Source organism: Grampus griseus, assembly GCF_964374135.1.
Source record: "Grampus griseus genome assembly, chromosome: 11".
NCBI classification, from domain to species: Eukaryota; Metazoa; Chordata; class Mammalia; order Artiodactyla; family Delphinidae; genus Grampus; species Grampus griseus.
Genome location: NC_139005.1, coordinates 83,446,847 through 83,472,382, shown reverse-complemented (window position 1 = coordinate 83,472,382; position 25,536 = coordinate 83,446,847). Strand labels below are relative to the sequence as shown.

At 34.9% G+C, this 25,536-nt stretch overlaps 2 protein-coding genes across 26 annotated transcripts in view; one reads left to right on the top strand and one right to left on the bottom strand.

Annotated features, from left to right (window-relative positions):
- Positions 1-1,273: 1,273 nt before the first annotated feature.
- PMCH (pro-melanin concentrating hormone) lies at positions 1,274-2,418 on the top strand (the record flags this gene model as incomplete). The annotated part of the gene is made up of 3 exons (XM_082666136.1): positions 1,274-1,522; positions 1,866-2,064; positions 2,369-2,418. 3 exons carry the CDS (start codon positions 1,274-1,276, stop codon positions 2,416-2,418), a joined length of 498 nt encoding a protein of 165 aa, XP_082522262.1.
- Positions 2,419-3,000: 582 nt separating this feature from the next.
- The window catches only part of PARPBP (PARP1 binding protein), a gene marked incomplete at both ends in the record, with an annotated part of 78,920 nt that continues 56,384 nt past the window's right edge, over positions 3,001-25,536 (bottom strand). For 9 of the 25 annotated variants that reach the window (XM_082665908.1, XM_082665926.1, XM_082665928.1 and 6 more), the window contains 5 exons: positions 3,001-3,341; positions 3,813-3,948; positions 15,771-15,852; positions 18,155-18,333; positions 21,325-21,508. In XM_082665908.1, coding sequence (XP_082522034.1) covers positions 3,001-3,341; positions 3,813-3,948; positions 15,771-15,852; positions 18,155-18,333; positions 21,325-21,508 — 922 coding nt within the window. The remainder of the gene's footprint in view (positions 3,342-3,812; positions 3,949-15,770; positions 15,853-18,154; positions 18,334-21,324; positions 21,509-25,536) is intronic. The other 16 variants (XM_082665920.1, XM_082665921.1, XM_082665922.1 and 13 more) reach the window with 5 other exon arrangements.

Below are 25,536 nucleotides of genomic sequence, written 5' to 3'. Positions count from 1 at the left end.
TAAGGAGTTTAGTTCACCAAAAGACACCATGAAGTGGTTCAAAAGATAAGAAATGTGAGAAAAAATACAATATTTTAAACATATACAACTAACAAAGAATTAATATCCAGCATATATAAAGAACTCCCATGAATCAACAAGAAAAACCCAAACAATCTGATAGAGAAATAGACAAATTTTTCTTTAAAAGGCATTTTACTTAAGCATATGAAAAGGCATCCTACGTCTTTGGTAATTAGAGAAATAAACATTAAAAGCACAATAAGATACCCAAGTGTTAACTAGAACCTGGAGCAGTAAGACCTTTCATAACCTGCAGGGGGGAGTTTAAATTGGTTACTACTATTCTGTAACCATTTTGGCATTAATAAAGCTGAAATGTACATACTCCAAGACCCAGCAATTCCATAACTAGAAATATACCCTAGAAAAACTATTGCACATATATACCAGAAGACATACACAAGAATGTATTCTCTTACTCTACAGGGCCAACATTACAAATTAACCCTGAAATGTTTAATTAAAAATCATACAACATACTCATTATCCAAAATTAACATTTATGGAGCACATAAATATTCTCTTCATGGACTTCTTATTCATTAATTGCTAAACTCATTAATAAATATCAGTAATACCCTTTTGTAAATATAGAGATAAAACACACCTGACAGGTCAATTTTAGATATAAAATGAATGACTTTTTGTTCATACTGACAGGCATATATACTTTAAATACCAAAGGCTATTCCAAGCATTTATGGAAAAAATTCTTTCTGAAGATTATTTCCACTTAATCAGGATTAAATGTATTTAAACTTTGACGCTTATTATCCTGAGTGAAAGAAATAACTCTAGTTTTAATATTTTACTTAATCAGAAAATAAACAGAAGGGAACAATATGAATAAACAAGAATATGGAGAGCCTGATGTCCTGTGGTCTTCCTTAATAACAACCCATTTTCAAGAGACTATAATCTCCTCAACAGAAGCTCTCTACCAAGGATCTTAATCAGATTCTGAGAAAATTCACACTCAAAATAAACAATATGCCACTAAAACCCAAACAGTGTAAGTATTAGCAGCTATACAAAAAGTTAGCTTCTATCTAATGAGTCATTTTTAAAATGACAAAAGTCTAAGTCTTTCAAGTGCTTTCTATTCAAGCTGGAAAATATATAAAGGTAGGAATCATTTACAAAGCAGGTTGAGAAATTTTACTTCATTTTACACATCCTTGTTTGACTCCATGCAAACATCAAACTAAGAATGGCAAAAATGAGTTTCTCTTCCTACATATTAATACTAACTTTTTCTTTGCTTTCTCAAGGTGTTTCGCCTTCAGCCTCCAAGTCAATAAGAAATTTAGAAGATGACATGGTATTTAAAACACTGAGGTTGGGGAAAGCCTTTCAGAAGGAAGATACTGAAGAAAAATCAATTGTTGTTCCTTCTCTGGAGGAATATAAAAATGATGAGAGCAATTTCATGAATGATGAGGAAAACAAAAATTCAAAGGTAAGTGGCAATGTGACTTATCCTTTATTTCAGTGGAAATTTGAATGATGTTTATGAATCCTTTGGAAGTAAAGTCGATACTTTTATAAGCAGAAGTATGTGAAAAAAGTCACAATATGCATTAGGACAATTGATTAAATTTCCTACATACCAGGTTGTTCTTCCATTCTGGAAAACATCTCTTATTCAAAAGGTTTTTATTCCCTGAAAACCTTGTATCTAAAATATTTTTTAGAGTCAAAACAGTGTAGAGCATCTTTGATCAATAAGAATATTACACAATTGTATCATAGTTCTATTCCCAATAAGACAGCTAAAACACAAATCAACCTTTTCTTTACAGAATGCAGGTTCCAAACACAATTTCTTAAATAATGGTCTGCCACTGAATCTGGCTATAAAACCTTATCTTGCACTAAAAGGATCTGTAGCTTTTCCAGCTGAGAATGAAGTTCAAAATACTGAATCAATACAAGAAAAGAGAGAAATTGCAAATGAAGAAAACTCAGCTAAATTTCCTATAGGAAGGAGAGATTTTGACAGTGAGTAGTCTTTTTAAAATTCAATTCTTATATCTTAATATCATAAAATAGAAATCTGAGTTTAATTGAATTTGGGTCCAATCACGACAAAATCAAACAAGACCATGGTTCAATTTACTTGATTTTATGTGACCCCTGCAAAAGATGTGAAATTAAAAAGTATTTAATTAGTTACTATAATTAGTTATTAGTTACTATAATTTTGATTTACTCAGAATTAGCTATACTAGATCCATTCTTTCATTTCTAATCAATTTTGTGTGATACTAGTCCTTTAAACAATTTAAGCTTTTTTTTCCTTCAGTGCTCAGGTGTATGCTGGGAAGAGTCTATCGACCTTGCTGGCAAGTGTGATACCTGTTGGTCCACATCATCATTTCAGAAGAAAACAAAATCATTTAATTGCCTGTGGGGAAAAAAGCCCTTAATGTTACTATGACTTGTATTATTTTAAATGTCTGTTTTCAAAGAAAGTAGTATTAAGATATACCTAAATGATATGCTTTACCTGTGCATTAAACTTTGTGAATATTCTGCATAATTATGACTTACTAGTATTTTTTAAACAATGCTTAACATGCTAACCTTACATACACTGCAGACCAAAATAATAAAGCACCGTAATTTACACCTTGATCTCTTAAAAATTAAGTAGATGGGGGCTTCCCTGGTGGCGCAGTGGTTGAGAGTCCACCTGATGATGCAGGGGACGCGGGTTCATACTCTGGTCCGGGAAGATCCCACATGCCACGGAGCGGCTGGGCCCGTGACCCATGGCCGCTGAGCCTGCGTGTCCGCAGCCTGTGCTCCGCAACGGGAGAGGCCACAACAGTGAGAGGCCCGCGTACCACAAAAAAAAAAAAAAAGAAAATTAAGTAGATGCCTTTGGTGAATGGTTTTATATATACATAAACCTAAAGAACATAAAAGACAAATTCATAGTCTAAAAAACTGAGTTAACTTTGTCTGGCCAGTAATCAATTTGTTCTTGGCGGTACATTTATTGCTTTTTGCAGCTCTAACTAGTTTGCCATCTAATTTACTCTGCAAATCTTTTGATGCCTTAGGTATCTTAACATTTTTGTGTTGAGGTGGTTCGTTTCCATTATCACAGAGAATATTTTCATCATCCAAATCCACCTGTTTCCTTTTTGAGCCTTTATTTCCTGTCAGACTAATTGATTTTCTTGCCACTTTTTCATTTTTACTTCTGTCCAGATGAACATTTCCAGAACTTGTTCCAATTGTTGGTCTTCCAACAGATGAATTTACACCTCCTGTTATGCAAGATGAAAAGAGGAAAGAAATTATATAATACTTAAAATTATTACACATGAGAATTTTACAAAAAACTTTTTAAATGGCTAAAGAATATTTTAAAATTTATGATTTACAATCAAATAATGATATAAATTACATGATGAACAAATACAGCTATATTACTATCACATTTCTTTGCATTTTACCATAACACTTTTCATCCTTACAAACAATAAATTTGCTTTGTCTGAATGCATAACACTTAATCCTTAAATGCTGCAAGTTATTTCTTAAATACATTTAGTTAAATCAAACTGAGTCCTATTCCTATACATATATTTGTACTTAGATAAACTTTTTAAATAAACTCAGGTCTATAAAAATATAAACCTTTACATTGCAAAAAAAAATCTAGTTTTACTTAAGTTAAAACCAATTAGTACACTAGAATTGAATTGTTATTAAATTGCTCAAATAAGGTCAATTACCAGAAAGGTCATTTTCCATGTGAAGAACACACAAAGGCCTTGATGCTGAATTAACACTATTCCACTTATCCTTGCTTATCATGCAGTCATCTTTGTAAGTACAAGCAAACTGAGATCTAATTAAGGTTTGCTTCATCTGGTAACAGGAAAAAAGGAGAAAATATACAATTTATCCTTTATTTTTATTTAGTTTTTCATCTAGACAGAAATATACTCTGTAGTCACTGAGGTATCATAAAAATTTCCCTTAAATATTTCATTATCTGTGGGAACTTTTAATCCTTGATGTTTCATAGTTTGCAAACTCATTCACTGCTACAACCAGCATTTTTGTTCTTTTCAGTAATACCAGCTTTGTGTGTGTTTTTGATAATTTTTGTAAAAGCTTAGGCAAATCAATTATAAACTCTTCAAAGACCTTTGTTACACATTCCTATGTCTGAGATGCTTTAGAAAGTGGTTTTATTATGTTTAATAATGATATACATGATATATGTAATCCTAGAAAAATACAAGTTTTCAATCTTAAAGAATTACAGGGTACAACTCTTTTAGGAAAAAATAGCATATGGAATTCAAGAAATTAGAGAAATTAAGGAAGGGAGAAATGTTAGGATAAAAAAGAAAAATAAGAGAAGGTGAAAGAAACAAAGATAGGAAGCTAACAAAGAAGGTGAAAGATAAAACAAAGTGGTGAATGAAAGGCATTATTTAATTAAAAACATGAATATTTAGGGCTTCCCTGGTGGCGCAGTGGTTGAGAGTCCTCCTGCCGATGCAGGGGACGTGGGTTCGTGCCCCGGTTCGGGAGGACCCCACATGCCGCGGAGCAGCTGGACCCGTGAACCATGGCCGCTGAGCCTGCGCGTCCGGAGCCTGTGCTCCGCAACGGGAGAGGCCACAGCAGGGAGAGGCCCACGTAAGGCAAAAAACAAAACAAAACATGAATATTTAGAAAATTAAGAAATATGATTTGATTATATCATTCTAAGAAGATGTGACCAAGGGATTTAATAGTTGAGTATTCAAAGTATACTCCTGTAATTATCTTCAAACATGACAAATAGGAGAAAATTAGAAAGCTAAATTTAATTCTTAAGCACCATGCCAAGAAAGTATTTTTGGAAATGTATTCTGCAAACATAAAACCAGTGGCTGTTTTAGGGAGAGAACTTAATTTCAGAACAAAAGTAATCTACACAGATAATGCAAATTTCAACAATTGCAGCTGCTGTGTAATGCCATTTGGTTATAGTAGGGAGATTTCTCCAAATAATTAGAAATCATCTCAAATCTTTTTCAGAAACAGACAAAGCTTATTTCAAATACATGATTAAATAAAGAGGACTTCAACAATTCAAAAATTAATACTTCAAAGTATAACTACATTATGCTGAATAATACTCACAGAGCATGTATTGATACAGTTCACGAAGTCTAAAACAGCATGACTTTACATTATATATTCAGTAATTATACACTATGCTATATATTCAGAACAATAACTACATTAACCCACTCAGATGTTTGCAAAGATAACAGCAGTGAAATCCACTGACTATATTTTAGAAGAAATCAGAATAGTCTCCAGTCCAGCTGCTCCATAAAAGCAAGTTTTCTCAGGATGACAAATTTTATATCTTTCTGAGTAATGGTGTCTATGAGAGCCTGTAACTCCCAGAGGACTAAAAATTATATTTAATTTGCTTGAAGATATAGACAATTAGAATTTATCTTCCATTTAAGCACAAAAATACACAAAATTGAAAAAAATGTGAAAATGTAAAAGATGGAAAACTATTTTTTTTAGAAGTGAAATACAGTAGGCTCTTGATAATGAACGGAGCTACAGCCCAATATCTTCATGAACCCACATGAATGCAACTACTATTATATATTTTCTACCATGAGATGCCCTAAAATATAACTGAAGGTTTTAACTAGGCCTTTTTGGACTTTATTAATTCCATAAGTAGAGAATTAAAACAATTAATAAAGCTATTAAAATAAATTTTGTTAATAAAGTAAACTTTATATTATATTACATCATATCATCACTGTAGTAAATTATCCAAAAACATTTATTTCCATCTACAAAACCAATACTAGCTGCTGACATCTTTTTATACGTTTCTTTCATTTCGCCAGTTACTACTTATAGAAAATTATAAACTTATTGCTTACAGAGAGTTATAAAGAGTATGGTGAGGCCATGAAAGTAAATGGATGCTAAGTGGCTGGCAAGGATCACTCCCATAATATCCAGATAGTGATGGCACCTACAGGTGGCTTGGGGGACTAGAGCCTCCCACCACAAAACCTTCATCAGTACCACTCGTAAAGCACTCTAAATAAAAATACAATAATTATATTATTTAATACAGACAACTGATATTTTCTCAATCTCATGCTGCATGTGAATAAAAATTTCTTTAGAAAGTTGGCATTTTTTTTAATTTTAAACATACATCTGAGTAAAAAGCTTTCTTTGCTATGTAAATACAGTCGCAAAACAAGTTCAATAAGCCCTCCTGACAGCTAGATTTCTTCTCCTTAGGCCCCCCATAGAGAAATTCTCTAGCCCTTAGTGACAGTAGGGCAGTTTCAGAAAACTAGAGTTAGAAGGAAATTCTTAAAATACTGATTATGGGTTGAGATGTGAAAGAAAATCAGTTAACCACTATATTTACCATGAAAAATATTATTTATAAACATATCAAAACACAAGAGAGAACCACAATGGTTCTATGGCAATCTTGGAATACTTATATCCAAAAGTAATAACTGAGAGTAGTTATATTGAGGGTGTTTTTTTTCTTTTTTGTAAAAGATTATATGTGTGTTTTTTCCCTGCCCTGTACAAAGATCTTTTTTATCAATTACCACTTATTAAGTTCCAACTATGTGACAGGCACACAGTATACTAAAGAGATTACTAGGATGGCTTCCATAATCACAAAGACATTCTACTTATAAAATTTGCTGTTGACACAGAGCTGGAAGAAATAATAAATAAATTGGATAATAGAATCAAGATTGAAAAGATCTCAGAAGACTAGAACCATAAGTAGAAAATAATAAGATGAAAATGAATGAGGATAAACAAAGTCCTGTATTTAAGTTCAAAATATCAATTACAGATGTACAGGATGAGGAGAACCTGACTTAAAAACAACATATGAAATAAAGACCTAGAGATTTTAACTGATCATGAACTTGACTGGAGCCAACAATGTGATGTCCAACTAAGAAACCCACACAAAGAAACAAGATGATGTGATGGAAAAGGCATCAGATTTGTGGTCAAAAGACCTGGCTTCTAATACTGGCCCTATCACTTACTAAGTAGATGATCTTGGGTAAACCTCTAAACCTCTCACTTATCCACATATAAATGGGAATATTTACCTCATAGAGTTGTGAGGATTAAATGAAGTTAAAAATATGAAACAGCTATGTAACTCTAAAGATATATGTAGATACTATACAGTTATTAATGTAGTAACATATAAAGAAAGTACTCCTATAGAGTAAGAAATCTGTTGAATTAGGTGTCTCAGGACCTGGCCAACCCTAAAATGATTCTAGGAATGCAGCTCAAAAAATGAACTTACAATCAGCTTCTTCATTTTGGTTATTAAAACAATACAAGCTACATTGACTTGTATTTATAACTTAAAAGAGATTGCTTTTCCTTTGTTCATAAAAGTTGAATTTTTCTGCACAAGATTAGTGGCTACATAGAATTGAGATTACTTCCTGTTGCAAATCTTCCAAATCTCTCTGTGTATTTGATTTGGAATCACAAATAAGCAAAACAATTCCTTTTTGAAAGTGCTTTTGAAGTACTTAACAACTAAGAATAATGTCCAGATTCATACATGGCTGTTAAAATCATTTTATGTTCAAGTCACATGAGAGAAAAAGATTCAAAGTTTTCCTTTGTAGAGTGATTTCCCCCCTTTGGAAAGATTTCTATCCACAGTAAAATTGCAATGAACTTCAAACTTGCCAAGAATTGAAAAAGTCCTTTTGCCACAAGCTCTTTTTAAATTGAAATTATTAGTAGGTTCCCAGTTTGAGGAAAATAGTACTTCACATAGGAAAGCCTGACTCCAGTTAAATTAAGACAAATGAGTCAAAATGTTGAAAAGTCACAGAAACTCTCAGTTAGCTGTATTAATAAGAAAATGAAATTTCTAAGCCCCCATTATAGCGGGGGCTATAAATTTTATCAACAAGTTTGGAAAAAGAAATTACTCAACATACCTATTAAATATATAACTAAAAATAAATATTCAAAATTCACCTTTTCATTCTTACATTATCACATTTTCAAAAGAACAGAGATTTGCTATTCTTAATGGCATATGAATTTGTAAGTATATCAAATGATGACTATTATAATTACTACGCCTTCGTTTACACTTTGGAAACAGCATAAACTTTGAAGTCTTATACCTGAATACAACCACTGTTCTGTTACTTACTAGGTATATGGTCTGGAAAATAATGCCTTCTAGATTTCAAAAAGGATTAATTGGAATGAGGGATATAAAATACCTAGTATAACACTTGACACTTAGAAGGTACGCAATAAATCCCAACCTCATTACTTCAGCCAAAACAGTTCAAATTTTAGTTCAGACTAATACAAACATCCCATTTTCATTCTAATGAAAAATGCTGCTCATTCCCTTAAAGCCTTTGCTTAATGTCACCTTCTCAAAGAGACCTGTACTGATCATTCCCTTTAAAACCAAAACACACACAAAGGAACACACTCTTCTTACCCTCCTCCCCAACTTTATTTCCTGCCATAGCACTGATAACCTTCTAATATACCATATAATTCACTTGTTTGTTTTGTTTATTATCTGCCTCTCCCAACTAAAAGGTAAGCTCCATGAACAAAACCTTAGTTTGCCAACTGATGGCCTGCTCTGGCCCTCTTCATCACACCGGGTGAGGAATAAGTCCACAGGGACTTGGATATGCCCACTAGGAGACTATGACTCCTACTTTTAGATCCTGTTCCAAGAACCTGGCACCCCAGAATTCCCTGCTTAAACTGCCTAGGCACTGGGCCAGCACTGGCCTCTTCCTTTAGGAAGGGCTGACTGTTTATGACAAGGGTGACAGGGAGCGGGATGTATACATTTCTGGGTGGAGTGTGTCTAACAGTATGGAACAGAACTAGCATTAAAAGGATTGCGGGGGTAGACCAGGGGTTTCCATTTATGTTCTTCCACCCTAGTCCCACAAATATTGGGGGACAACTTGCTCATCAGGGCAGGGGTTTTTGTCTGTTTTGCTTGCTGATATATTTACAGTGCCTAGGACAGAGCCCGGTATCCAGTAGGCATTTAATACATGTTTGCTGAGTGCATTAATTAAGTAAAATTATGACACACTCTAACAGGTGTATGCGAGCAGAAGGTATGAGGGAACAGAAACCAAGAGTAAGCAAAAGCTTGGAGGTAGAAAAAGATGTACGGAGAGTAAAGAAACCACAGCACACAGAAATGAGAGAAGTAGACTGGTAAAGAACAGTTAAAGCACCCTAAGGGCAAAAGCTCTGATATATCAATAGAAAAACATGTACAGAGTAAACTCTACTCTGTTCAATAGAGTAAGAAAACCATTTGGTACAGAAACAAGAGAGAGGTATACACACAAAGTTACATCACATTTAAGTACAGAGAACCATGCAGCTGAAGTCCTTAAGCCCCATTATATCCACCATTACTTTCAAGTTCTTAAATATTCCACCTTTCTTAGGTTCTCATGCACATATCCTTACAATAAGCCCCACAAAAAGTACAAAAGCCACACCTTCCTTAACCTTACCCCACATTATTTATTCACTTATTTTGTTCACTATGGAATGCACAGCCTCTTTATACTAGCTAAGACAATCTAATACTTTTTCATCAGTTGTTTGCTCCACCTGCAATGCTCTCTTCCATCCTCTCTCCCTATTTAAATCCTATTTATTCTAATCTCTCATGGTCAGAGCACCATTTCCTCTACTTATGGGTTTTCAGTTATTGCATTTGTGTGTATCTTTAATCCACTAGAAATGCAACTGTTTAATATGCTGGCCATGTGTAGCTAATTAATTAAAATTAAATAGAATTAAAAATCGAGTTCCCCGGTTGCAGTACCACATTTCAAGTGCTCAATAGTCACACGTGGCTAGCACCTACAGTACTGGATAGCACAAATTACAGAACATTTCCACAGAAGTTCTACTGGAGAACACTGCTCTGGAAAGAAGCTTTACAATCTATGTCCTGTGTGTGTGTGTGGCACATACATGAAAGGCAGATGGATTTTCAAAGGACTCAGGGACATTTTTTAGCTTGCTAGGTCCATAATATTGGAACCCATATGCAACTGTGCATTATTAAAGGAAACCACACATCTGTTCCTCACATCTTCTAACTACTACCTGATGTGAAAGAACCACTTAAGCTTTGGAAAATATTACAATCATTATATCTTCAAATACTATTTCAATCCTATTTTCTCCTCTCGTTCTGAGGATCCAGTTAGGCATATGTTAAGACATTTTCTGTGTCCTACTCTTCTCTTCTGCTTTTTTATTCTTTATTTTCTCTTTGCTTTAGTTTGGACTTTTTTCTAATGACCTATTTTCATGTCCACTATGCTACCTAATGCTATGTCTGGTCTACTATTAAATTCACCTAGGGACTTCCCTGATGGTCCAGTGGTTAAGACTTCGCCTTTGAAGGCACGGAGTGCGGGTTCAACTCCTGGTTGGGAAGCTAAGATCCCACATGCCTCGGGGCCAAAAAAAAAAAACAAAACAAAACCCATAATAAAGAAGCAATATTGTAACAAATTCAATAAAGACTTTAAAAATGGTCCACATCAGAAAATCTTTAAAATAAATAAATAAATTCACCTAATGAATTATTAATTTTAGATAATGTTTTTACAGTTCTGCAATGTCCATTTGGTTCTGATTTAAAATTTTTGATTCTTGGGAGTTCCCGGTGGTCTAGTGGTTAGGATTTGGCAATTTAACTGCCATGGCCCAGGTTCAATCCCTGGTCAGGGAACTGAGATCCCGCAAGCTGTGCAGCTTGCCAAAAAATAAAAAAATTGATTCTCTGTTGGAATTTCCCAATTTTTCATCCATTTTGCCCTTTTCCTTTAATTACCTTTTTTTTTTTTTTTTTTTTGCGGTACGTGGACCTCACTGTTGTGGCCTCTCCCGCCGTGGAGCACAGGCTCTGGACACGCAGGCCCAGCGGCCACAGCCCACGAGCCCAGCCACTCCGCAGCACGTGGGATCCTCCCGTACCGCGGCACGAACCCACATCCCCTGCATCAGCAGGCGGACTCCCAACCACTGCACCACCAGGGAAGCCCTAATTAACTTTAAATGTTAAAAAAAAAAAAATTTAATTCCTTCTCAGCTGATTCCAGTAGCTGGGTCATTTGTGAGTCTGTCTCTATTGTTAGTTTTTTCTCTTGATTAAAGGACAAGTCTTCCTGTCTCTTCTCATGTCCAGTATATAAAGGAACTATAGAGGCTCCAGATGAAATCTTCTATCAAGGGTTTCCCTTGTCTCTGTTAGGCAGACACAGAGAGGGGCTGATAACCGCAATGCCAACAGGGACTGACCTGAGTCAAAGCTGGGTTGCAGCTGTCATAACTCATATTTGACTTCTGGTTCTTAACCTCTCCTTCGGGAATGTCCCTCCCAAGCTTTCAACTGAGAGCCTTGTGGATCTCTATCACCTCTGACCTGAAAGTCTGGGGGATTCAGTCTGTCTTTCAAAGGTTTTTACATTGTATTCTTCGGTCTCCCAACCCACTTCATTTCTAAACGTGGCAAATATCTTGAGAAGGCAACAGCCATGCGTTTGAGCCAGGTCACACTCCTCAAGAGGAGCCTTGTCTTCTGTGCTACTGCAAGACTACAGGTGATTTTAGTATACTGGACTGAGGTTCCTTAACCTCCCACTCAGCTCCAAAATTCAGCATAGGTGCCGTAGGTAAAAATAACTGTGCATTCAGGGCCCCAAAGTTTCCAAATTGTTGCCAGCCCCTCAAGACATCAAAATATTTGTTAGTTCCTCTTTCTGTCAGTGAGTTCCTTTACATGGGCCAAGATCAATCCTTGGCTCATACCCAAAATTGGAAAAATAATCCCAGGGAAGAAAACTCTGATAATAGTCTGTTCACCTCAGAAGAACTTTACCCTCTCCAGATTTTTAGTTTAAACTGTTTTGCTTACATAGCTTTCTTATGTCTTTTAAAATATTTTCCCCAACTTATGTGCCTTTTATTTTGTTATTGTAGCAGAAATGGTATTTTGCCATGATCTACTACATCCTAGTTAGAAACAGAAGCCTCCAAGCCTGTGAGTGGTTTCTTGATTCTGTTTCCTCCTTATTTGACAGCATTTTACTTGCTCCTCAGTTACATTTTGAAGGCTGCATATTTTCTGTTATCCCCCATTTTTCTGTAGCCTGAGGAACGGTGGAGGCAAAAGTAACATTCAGTTGAGGAGATAGGCAATCTGAAAAAATTTCTGGGTTGGTTCCTCACTTTCTTCTAAGAATTTATTATGTATTATATGTACCATAAAAAGTCCCTCTATTTAGAGGCTGTATTTCATTCAAATGCAAGGGGATCATTTGGATAATTTCCACAATTCAGTATGCAGCACTAGAGCCTTCACTGGGTCAATGTGTAAATCCCAGAGTTCATTTTCCACATTACTATGTAGTTGCCACTTCTGCTATTTCTCTAAAAAGAAAAAAAAAAAGAACACACAGTTGGCTTCTCAGTTTTGGAAATATTTTAGTGATAATTCTCAGGACTTTGTCAACTCACTAGCACACTATGTGGAGACTGGGGCTAGATTAAGTTGCTAAATCATGTCGTGCCTTTTCCCTCTGAAATCTTCTTTCCTTTCTTGGCCATCGTTTCTGAAGTTTATTGTATCCAATTAAATTATTTTCTGTTGTTTGCTCTTGGTGAATATTTTTGCTAGTTATTGCTATTTTGTACTCATTTTAAGTATTAGGGGAAGGAAATTCTAATTGAACTCAATACACCATTTTATTTGGATATACTCAGTTTTGGAATACCCTAAAGGTTAAACATGGATGTCTAATTTTCCAACACCATGAGCATTGTACTGCCTGGCTGCTTATAATAGGTACCAGAGTTAGAGCCAGTCTATTTTTTCCAACTACCTATGTCCTAATTTTCACTGTCCCAACTACGTCAACTTTTAAAGATCTAGCATTTTCTGATCCACTGACTTAAGTTATTAAGTTAGTTAACGGTGATGATTATTCGGACATACACATAATACGGAGGAAAACACTAGACTCAGAATAAGGAAAAAGATATGTATATACAACTTTTCAGTTGTGTCTAAAAAGCAAAATATGGCTAAATCAAGCTGGAAGGAATAAAACTAATTAATTTACAGGGACCTAAGAAGGTAAATGTCTCCTGGAAAGATCTTATAATAAAAAGGTATGATGGTACTTGTATAAATCGCTTGGAAACTGGGGTAAGAATGGGAAGAAAGCATTCTCTAAAGGCTCCTACCAAATCCATGAAGGTTCAGGAAGAACCTTCTAATTTCCTTCCCAGGGGAATTTATTTGACCATCACAGACAATTTTCCAAATAAGCTACAGTAGAAAATAAAACTTGAGCATTTCAAATGAGTTAATGAACACTTTCCAAAGTGGTTTCATAGGATTTGGGGATCAGGAGTGCCTATTTCTATTTATGAACAAGGAAATGAAAATCCAAGAAAAGTTAATTTGCCCCAAATAATAATGACATGGATATTTCACAATCAAGTATGATCTACAACATCAAAATTCTAAGTTCTCTAACAGTATCTACCTTTGTCTTTCCAAGACAGTTTTTCAAGTGTAGATCATATATCCTTTCCATGATAAAAAAGAGAATTAAATGCCAAAAGAGAAAAAGTAACAGGATAATAAGGTAAAAAGCTGTTAAACTACTTTTCCATAGTTACTTAGTAGTAAATATTAGCAGCATTTTTTGTTATTCCAGCAAGTACTCGATCTGGCCATGGTTCAGCTGTATACCTGGCTAAACCAATTATTTTCACACTTTGCTTTCATAAAGAGTACTGTACTATAAAATATAACCATAAACACCAATTCCTTCCTTTCTCTATTGCCATTTAGTTTCAGAGCTACGTGGAGTAAGCCAGCTCCACTATTAAGTAACAGAAGCAATGTAATTATAGTCTTATTAGTATTTATCCATGGTTTTGCACAATGGCATAAAATATTTCCTGGTAGTTATGATATCTTGGATAAGGTGATTTCTCAAGGATTTTGATCTCCTCATCTATAAATGAGACTGGATCAGATACTGTCTCTTCTACCTCCCAAAACTTTACAAATTGGTTCATAAATTTTACAGTAATTAGTTGACTCTTACCAATTTCTAAAAACACCTTCTCATTATTCAGACAGATCTTTTCATTTTGATTTACTTAGTTTAACAAAATATCCCAATGATCTTTATTTTTATTTTTTTACTTTTTACTTGAATTTATTACATATAGAAGATTGCATAGGAAGATAACTTTTATCGTTAATCTATTAGGTTCCAGACAATTTTCTAAGTAGTTTACAGATATCTACTTCACTGTTTAATGGTATTACTTGAATTTTTTTTAACATCTTTATTGGAGTATAATTGCTTTACAATGTTGTGTTAGTTTCTGCTGTATAACAAAGTGAATCAGCTATATGTATACATATATCCCCATATCCCCTTCCTCTTGCAACTCCCAATGATTTTTAAATGAAAATATTAAAGTTTGTCAGTAGCCATAGCAGGGAAAAATTAAAGAATCTGTTACATTTCCGTTTCTAATCAAGTCCAAAGGATAGGTGTTTTTTTCAAAAATCTTACACCTCGACTACAAGTACTTAGGTTAATATAACAAAGAATTGACAAGTTTTTTCACAGAAAAATTATATAAAAATCAATGATGTATTCCATAGATGTTAACTACTAACAGCTACTAATAACCAATAGGAAGATAAGACTTATTAATCTAAATAAACTAAATGGATTTGGGGTATGTAGAAGAAACAGATAACTAAAGGCTTTGCTAATTGGGACTAACTTTCCAAATGGGAATATAAAGAACAAATTAGAGTTCTCAAAGTTATATCAAAAGATGAATAATTATTTGATAATTTAAGGATAACTGTAAATTTTACATGAAAATTTTGTTGAACAAATGAATTCCCAACCATAGAACAGTGTCTGGCACATAGCAGATACCCAAAAATGTATGCTGAATAAATCAATGAGTTAAAAACAAGCTTCTTTTTTGAAAAATAAGACCAAGAAAAATTTAAGTGCCTAAAAACATGTTACTGACTACTTATAGGCACAAATGTTTCAAATGAGAACTGGGATACTCAGTTCAAACCAAGTGAAAATATAAAGAATAGCTCTAGTCAATGAACAATGTGAAATGTTCTCCTTATCTCAATCCAAAATCAATTATATTCTGCCATTATGTCTTCAGATGGGAACAAAACTGAAATTATATAGACTCTCAAGATTCAGTTTAAGATATTAGAAATGTAAATGAGAAAACCATCTCCTCTTTATTTTCCCCCTCATTCACTGAACACATATTTATTGAACACTTACCATAGCAGGTGCTTATTCCTTTCCTTCTTTTAGGTCCAAGTATTGAATAAACCAGAGACAGATTAGCCAAGATTGTATTAAAAAGAAAGTTTCTGTGTGTCAACTGTCATAACTTATTTTCCATTTAATCCCTATTGTTCCATGTATAATGTATGTTTATAATGCCCAGCTCAGCTTTATATATTTATTCTTCTGAAAGTAAACCGATTTTTATCATTTTCATGACAGTATATTAAATTGTACCTTAATTGTTTTCTCTTGCACTGACATATGGATACGTTCCCTTAGGGGTTTCATCGATGAATTATTCACTTGTGTGGGAGATCTAGTCCAAAAAAAGCAAAAATTTATAAACCAAAGTAGCTTTTAAACTAGTTTACACCTCTCCACTATCCAAAAGCAGTTAGAGAATGAAAGTTTATTCTGAACAACTGAACCTAGTTGTTTACAATACTATTTAAAAGTGTCCATATTCCTATTCTGAGAGTTCTAAATACTAATAATTTGCTTAATTAATTAATTCAGCCACTAAATATTTGAGCTTCTACTATATGTAAGGCACTGTATAAGATGTTGTGAAGAATAGAAAGTTCATTCATTCACTGGCTCTGAATTCAGGCATCTTGATCTAAGTAAGGGAAATAAGATATCCACATAACTAAAATTCAAAATAAAAAAGGACAGATGCCATGGCAGGGAAATTCAAAAGAGAAAAGCATAGTTTAGAAATAGGAGGGTCAGAGAAGACATGATAGAGAAGGAGATACTGGCAATTTGGAGCCAAACATGGATTCCTCAGTAAATTCCTTTTTAGCTTAATAGAGCCAGAGTCATAACCCCTTTGTGTCAAAAGACCATTACATAAGAATAAAGGGGGCTCCCCTGGTGGCACAGTGGTTAAGAAGCCACCTACCAATGCAGGTGACACGGGTTCGAGCCCTGGTCCAGGAAGATCCCACATGCCGGGGAACAGCTAAGCCCGTGTGCCACAACTACTGAGCCTGCACTCTAGAGCCTGCGAGCCACAACTACTGAGTCTGCGTGCCACAACTACTGAAGCCCGTGTGCCTAGAGCCCATGCTCTGAAACAAGAGAAGCCATCGCAATGAGAAGCCCATGCACCGCAACAAAGAGTAGCCCCCGCTTGCCACAACTAGAGAAAGCCCGTGCGCAGCAACGAAGACCCAATGCAGCCAAAAATAAATAAATTAAATAAATAAATTTATTTTTTATAAAAAGAATAAAGGATAATCTATTCTAAGAAAGACTAGTTTATAACCCTACATTGACTTACATTCATATACATTGTCCTTAATTTTATCATTTCGATGCAGACCCTTAAAAATATACTTTACCATGGACTGGTACTTGTCTGCACAATGACAATTGAAAATGCTAAGGTAACTATAAACGTGTTTGGCCACATAATTGAGTATAGAAAAATACCTCTTTAAAATGTATGTGGGGATTAATTTTATTTAGAAAATCCTACAAACACAAAATAACTTTCTCTAAGAAAATGACAGAATTCAATCTAAGAGAAAATCTAAATCATTTATATTTCTACCTAAAAGCAAACTTTGTTAAACAGAAGTAAGTTGACAGGAGGAAAAAAACAAAGGTTCATTTTCTTTATACTCTTTTCTGGGATTCCAACACAGGGTATAAGTAAATCATTGATAAAATAAATTTTCATTGCAAAGGAATTAGAAGTCAACACTGAATGATAGAGCATTATAAAGTTTCTCTTTAAAGAGAAAAGATAGTGAAGCACAGGAGAGAGAGAGAGAGAAGGTAAAGCAATCATAGATAGATATGAACAATTTTAGACTAAAATCAGATTTCTAGAAAGTGGCTCAAGCAGAAAATAGAAAAGATCAAACAGGACAATTTTTAAAAAATCCTCCACAATGTAATAATACAATTTTAAACCGTTATTCTAAAATTTTAAATGTTTCTATAAATGAATGTTCATTAATTAAAAATATCACCAACTCAGTGTTTGACCGAATTGTTGTTAAAACTGGTGAGTATCAATGTCTTGCACAGAATACCAACAGTAATTTAGTATTTTCTTCATAATGCGATGAAGAACAAGTAAATGTCAATTCCAGTGTAAGTCTGGTGTATACCGACTCTCCTATTCTCAAGCAAAATAGCACAATCTTTGGAGCAGAGACCTCAGGTTCTGGAGAAAGACACCTTTGCTGCTTGCCAACTTAGACAAATTGCTTGCTATCTCTCTCAAGTCTCTAATTCTTCACTTATAAATTGGGGAGACTACTAAAAGAGACTGCTGTGAGGGCTGATATAAGTGAAAGCATTTAGCAAAGTTTTTGACACAAATATCTATGCAAATATTTCCACAGCAAAAAACAAGAACACAAAAACAAAAAACACCACTCATACTCTCACAAAATACTACTTTTATATATAACTCCCTCACATTCAAATGTTCAATCTCCCTTTAACTAACTTTTATTTTTTCTCTTCATACTTTTCTGTAGTTCCCAAGTTTCCTAACCATAGCATGTATTTCTTTTATAACAAATGAGGTGATTTTTTCAAAAATTTCCTTTATAGACTTAAGTTAATATTCACATACATATAACTTCCACATTACTTACCTAAAAAGTGTAAGAATAGAAGTTCCATTATGATGAATTGTGTTTTCATCGTCGTATAAAAGCTCTGCTTTGTTTTTGGTAGGAGCACTGGCTGCTTCTTCATCCAAAAGAACTAGTAAAGTTTTCACAGTATCTCTGCCACAGTATGCAGTGCCATGGTTTATGGCATGAGATTTTGGCTAGAACAGGAAACAATTTCAAATAAATGTAACAATCACCCCAGCTGGGTCAATCAGTCACTCTTTTCCATTTCATGTGCTATTGTTCTTCCTCTTCTATTAAGCTATAAAAAAATCAGCCACGAGAAGTGGCTCTACGGCATGTGAATATTTATCCCTCAAGCCATAATAAAATCAATCTTATGAACTTCCAGAAGCACAAAAAATATAGAAAATAGTATTATCAAAGGAAGACATTAGATTTTGGTCAAAATAACATTAGTCTTTATAAGTCAGAAAGTTTAGCTACAATCTATGTGATCTCAGCCTCGTGACTTAACTTCTTTGTATACTGATATTTTTTCTCTCTTATACCAGAAGTGAGATTCTGGTGATCTGAATACCAACCCCACAGATGGCTGTACAGATCTACTCAAATGCAAAAATAAAAAAACTAGCTGACCTTCATTCATTCAGTAATCACCCATAAGCACATACTAAGTCCCAAGAATTGCATTTGAAGCTAAGGCTACAAAGGTAAAAACTAGTGTCTCAAGGAACCCGTAGGCTCTTTTATAAAATAAATAAGTAACCAATAATGGCATTACAGAGTGCTAAGTGTTATTTCCTTTTCTTAAATATATTTATTTATTTATTTATTTTTGGCTGCATTGGGTGTTCGTTGCTGTGTGCGGGCTTTCTCTAGTTACAGCGAGTGGGGGCTACTCTTCGTTGGAGTGCGCGGGCTTCTCTTGTTGTGGAGCACTGGCTCTAGGCGTGCCGGCTTCAGTAGTTGTGGCACACAGGCTTAGTTGCTGCGCGGCATGTGGGATCTTTGCGGACCAGGGATCGAACTCGTGTCCCCTGCATTGGCAGGCGGATTCTTAACCATTGCGCCACCAGGGAAGTCCCCTAAGTGCTATTTCGAAGAGAACGTATAAATTGTGCAGTGGGAGCACACCCAAAGGTCATGATCAATTTACCCTGGGATCAAGGATGGCTTCATAGAGGAGACACAAAAGGGTAAGAGAGAACATGGTATTTTCAGAGACTACATGGCATGAAATGGCTGAAGATCAGGGTAACAGACAGGGAGTCATGTGAGATGAGCCTGGGAAAGCATTGTATATCAGACAAAGAAGTTATAAGTCAATCTGTTACAAGGTTAAAATCTCTTCCTTTATTAAGCAAGGAAATAAAATGATACTATTTACATTTTAGAAAAATGACAGCAATGATGGAAATGTGTAAAATATTTATATTCCAGGGTAAGACTGTTATTAAATCTGGAGACAGGACCACAAATTAAGAGACTGGAATAGTCCAGCTCAGAAATGAAGAAGGTAGTAGCAGTGAACTAAAATAGTAGCTGTGGAGATAAAGAAAAAGCAGATTAAAAGGGAAGAGCTGGAAAAACTTAGTAACTAGATAGAAGAATAGGGAAAATATATGATAAGATAATATTACACATAGACACACGTAAGAACAAACTCTGATGGCATTTCTGACCGGGTTCATACCAACTAACCAGTTGTATGTGCTGTATACCTCTGGGAAAGTTGCTTAACCTCACTGTGCTTCAGTTAAATCATTGGTAAAATAGGGATGATGATAGTGCCTAACCCATAGGGTTGTTGGACATTGTGCTTAAATATCAGAGTCGCCCTTTTGAGGACATCTGTTATAGTTGTACCACTTTCCTCAGGTTTCATCAACATGGTCTTGGCCTCCTTTCTCTACTTGGCTGACTCAGGCTACCAAGTGAACTGTAATGTATAGCTACACCAGAATTTTAACAAATTGCCTATCACAATCTAGTGCTTGACATATATTTTTCATTAGTACCAGAGAAGTCCATACTGTTTAATACTAACTTCATTGAGAATTACTGATTCGTATTTTTCAAAGATGTCTAATTTGGTTGAAAACATAAAATTAAGAACCAGGTTGTCTGCATCTTTATTTCTTGTGACAGGAAATGGGAGAGATTGGGCACTCTTAATTATCTGAGCTGTGACAGTTCCTGATTTATACTTATAATAAAACCTCGTTGTCATTTGAGCCAAGCTGTCATAGGAAGTGTTAACACACATGAAATATGTGGGGAAATAACTCAGAATCTCCCCCATGTCCCGCCTTCAAGTTAAACTAAAAACACGCATTGTTATAGAAAATAGCTAAAAATAGTGCCCGAGGGCTGCAGAAAAATAAGTGAATCATAAAAATTAAGCAAAAGTCTTTCTTCATACATGGGCTATCACAATTATACCTAATAAAAAGGGAATTTTGTTACCTGAACAATTAAACTGCAACAAATGAATTACTATAACACGTACTCCAAAATTCTGTTCTAGAACTAAAGACATGGTAGTCAATTTCTCCTATAAAACTATAGTTTTAATACCTTATAATGACAGACTATCTATGTAAGAAAAACAAGGAAGAGGTAAATTTTCTGGAATATATAATTAAACAATTACTAAGCATAGGAAAAATTCCTAATGTCTGCAGTAATCTGGCAATGGAGGTAGTAAATAAGAGATCATGGAAATAGAAAAATTCTATAAAAGAAAAATAAACTGCTGAGTAGAAACTATTTCTGCTGTTGTTCTGTGGAGTGCCTAGTACTGGGGTCATAACCAGAGACACCAGACTCTTATTTTATACCTGATTAAATGGGAAAATAATTGTTTTATAAAAATAATTATTGAAAAATATGACAAAACACCTTAATATCCATCAAGAATTATAAATTTCTAGTGCTACAAGGGATACTGAAGATTATCCAATGTGCTTCTTTAACAAACAGAGACAATTTGGCCCATAGAGGTTATGATTTACCCTAGTCGAACATAATCCTGCATAATCTATTGAGAAACTTATATTTTCAACATCTTATAACAGAGTAAACACATTCTTCTGACTTAAGTAGCAATTGTAAACCATTTCTACAGCAAGTAGAAGATATAATGTTTTGTACAGAAGGATAATGAAAAATAAAAACCTCATTACCCGTGCAGGACTGATGTCAGTGGTACTAAGAGCTAAGTCTCCTTGTTGAGAATTGATAATACTTTTAATCCTCAAATCCAAATCTTGAGCAACTTCCTCTATTGCTTTATAAAAAGGATCCCTGCTGTTCTGGCCTTTAATCAGCTGCATCTTTATCACTGAGAGTATCCGACCCCCTGCAATACTGAAAATAGAAATAAGATCACTTTTATAATGGTATGAGAAATGTCAATATGCTTATAAGCTTGAAAATATAATTCTCAGAGTTAATCAACACTTTTCAAAGAATATGGCTTTAATCTTAGAAATCAAACAGTAACATATTTAAGAAAAGGATGAGAACCATTAGAAACAAAATTTTAAAGTTTTTCTAAAAGCAAGTTATTTCAGTAAGGTAAGTTACTTCTTCCTTGATTTAAAAGCTAGATGAAATAATTTAGTTATATACGATATATGATAAAAGATTCAGATGCAGTTATATACATGCAATATACTTAAAATACATACCTTTAGGTACAACGAAGATAACACAAACTACCTCTCATTGAAAACCTAAAATCCTACATAACTTAATCTTTTTTTTTAACATCTTTATTGGAGTATAATTGCTTTAAAATGGTGTGTTAGTTTCTGCTTTATAACAAAGTGAATCAGCTATACATATACATATATCCCCATATCTCTCCCCTCTTGCATCTCCCACCCTCCCTATCCCACCCTTCTAGGTGGTCACAAAGCACCGAGCTCATCTCCCCGTGCTATGCGGCTGCTTCCCACTAGCTATCTATTTTACATTTGGTAGTGTGTATATGTCCATGCCACTCTCTCACTTTGTCCCAGCTTACCCTTCCCCCTCCCCGTGTCCTCAAGTCCATTCTCTACGTCTGCGTCTTTATTCCTGTCCTGCCCTAGGTTCTTCAGAACCTTTTTTTTTTTTTTTAGATTCCATATATATGTGTTAGCATAAGGCATTTTTTTTTCTCTTTCTGACTTACTTCACTCTGTATGACAGACTCTAGGTCCATCCACCTCACTACAAATAGCTCAATTTCGTTTCTTTTTATGGCGGAGTAATATTCCATTGTATATATGTGCCACTTCTTCTTTATCCATTCATCTGTCGATGGACACTTAGGTTGCTTCCATGTCCTGGCTATTGTAAATAGAGCTGCAATGAACACTGTGGTACACGACTCTTTTTGAATTATGGTTTTCTCAGGGTATATGCCCAGTAGTGGGATTGCTGGGTCATATGGTAGCTCTATCTTTAGTTTTTTAAGGAACCTCCATACTGTTCTCCATAGCGGCTGTATCAATTTACATTCCCACCAACAGTGCAAGAGGGTTCCCTTTTCTCCACACCTTCTCCAGCATTTATTGTTTGTAGATTTTTTGATGATGGACATTCTGACTGGTGTGAGGTGATACCTCATTGTAGATTTGATTTGCATTTCTCTAATGAGTAGTGATGTGGAGCATCCTTTCATGTGTTTCTTGGAAATCTGTATGTCTTCTTTGGAGAAATGTCTATTTAAGTCTTCTGCCCATTTCTGGATTGCATTGTTTGTTTTTTTGATATTGAGCTGCATGAGCTGCTTGTAAATTTTGGAGATTAATCCTTTGTCAGTTGCTTCATTTGCCAATATTTTCTCCCATTCTGAGGGTTGTCTTTTCATCTTGTTTATGGTTTCCTTTGCTGTGCAAAAGCTTTTAAGTTTCATTAGGTCCCATTTGTTTATTTTTGTTTTTATTTCCATTCCTCTAGGAGGTGGGTCAAAAAGGATCTTGCTGTGATTTATATCATAGAGTGTTCTGTCTATGTTTTCCTCTAAGAGTTTTATAGTGTCTGGCCTTACATTTAGGTCTTTAATCCTTTTTGATTTTATTTTTGTGTATGGTGTTAGGGAGTGTTATAATTTCATTCTTTTACATGTAGCTGTCCAGTTTTCCCAGCACCACTTATTGAAGAGACTGTCTTAGCAATGAATTTGGTAAAGTAGCAGTATACAAAATTAATGCACAGAAATCTCTAGCATTCCTGTACACTAATTATAAGGTTACATAACTTAATCTTTAAACCAATTCAATAAGTATTATTACCCATAAATTACAGATGAAAAAACTGAGTCTCAAAAAGGTTTAATAGCTTGTCCAAGAACACACAGTGTTTGTTCTCGGCTAGGAAGAAGATGGTAAGGAAGGAGACTGACCTTAAATACATGATATTGCACTCTAACATGAGAAGGGTTATTATATGGAAGAGGAAATTAAACTAGTTAATACTAATCTAAAGGAAACCAGAGACTGGACCAATTATGGCCAACAGACAAGTATTGTTGCAAACATGAAATCAATTGTTTCTTTATACTGAGCCTGAACTTCAATGAATTTGGGTTGCAGTTCTGCTCTAGAAGGCTGACCTAAAATCAATGTTACAAGGAGGAAGGATTTTGGTCCATTACAAGGAAGACATTAAAGGTGTCCAACAATAAAAGAGGGCTCTTTTTTGAAGTTAAGAGATCTCCATCCCTAGAGGTATCCCTGGAAAGGCTGCACAGTGTCTAATGAGAAGGTGGTGTGGTCTGGCTATGGAGTCAGACAACCTAAGCACACATCACAGCTCCCTCACTTTCTACCTTGAATATGCTATTTAACCTCTCTGTGACTTTTATAGTAGCATAAAGGAAATTATGAATTATTGCCAGGCTTTATGTTTTAGGAAAGAAGCTAGGTTCCCTAACGACACTGGAAACATGACCGTTCACATATAAATAGCTTGTCCAAATAGAGAAGGAAAGTTAGAAGAAAACTGCAGAGAGGGCATTACATCAGTATCTTCCAAATTTGCCTGATCATCAGAATCATACTCAGCATTTGTTTAAAATGTCAGCTCCAGTGAGTACACCTCCACCTGGAGGGCAGGCCGGCTCTAAAAGGGAGAAAGAGGCTGAGGGAACCATACCCAGTTCTTATAATCTTACCAGTTATGAGTCGGGGAGAATGAATGAAAGGTAGACAGAGAAATGTAGTGTTTTCTGGAGGAAGTTCCTCCACATAGACACATGAAGCCAGAGAAGAAGGAGGTCCCCTCACTAATAAATGGGTCTAAGATATAGGAGGAGTAATGCAAATACTAACAATGTAACTGGTTAATATCTGAAAGGGAGACTAGTAGATTAGTCTCTCTGATACAAAGAACCCACTCAATGATGTGCTAATTTCAGTGCACTGCTGTCCTTCTTAGGGGTTAGGGGCTCACCTATACGTCATCTGCTGAGCTTGATGTGGATCATGGCCAAACAGCCCTTTGTTAGAGTCTGGCCAGAGCACGTATAAGAAAAAGGGCCTGATTCTTGAAAAATAAAAAATAAGTAAAAACATAGAAAATAAAATAGAATAAAATAAAATAAAATATCAGCTCCAGATCCCATCTTACTGAATCACAATCTCCAGACAAGGATACTAAATAGCTGCATTTCTTTTGAAGATATCACAGGTGATTCTTATGACTAGACAAGCTTGGGAAACATTTCATGAAAAAATTAGCTCCCTGAGAAAGGAACCATATTTTACTAATCATCATACTAACTTGGCACACAGAAGAAATAATTGATATCGCTATTGAATAAATGACCGCTATCACACATAAGAGTGTGAAGTTTTTACTTGTAAGATTAAAAGACATATATTTTACTATTTTTCATATTATTATTATTTGCAGTAGAAATGCACTTAGAGAGTTTCAACTTACACTATGGCAGACTAGTTACTCTAGGGGAACATTCCACTAAGCTTGGTAAGAATCGGGGGAAATCTCCAAGTACCACCCAATTGCTTCCCTAAAAAAGTAACAAAAGCTGGAATGGAAAGTTGAAAGCTGTGAGTGGTAAGCAGGATGAATGGGGGTTTTCCTGAGGACAAAAATCTCTAGTATCAATATGATCAGGATGCAAACCCTGAGTGGGAGAGAGATTTCCACACTGAGTCTGAACCTTCCAAGGGGGAAGGTAGCTAGTATGGCTTTTATTAGATTTATTCTATGTATTTTATATTTTTGAAGTTTTTAAAAAAAAAACACTTTCTATTTGGTTATGACGTAGAAATACAATTGCTTTTTTTAATTGATCTGTGCCCAGCAACACTGTTAAACTCTACCATTAATTTTAATAATTTGCCTTTAGATTCTTGGAGTTTTCTACATACACAATCATA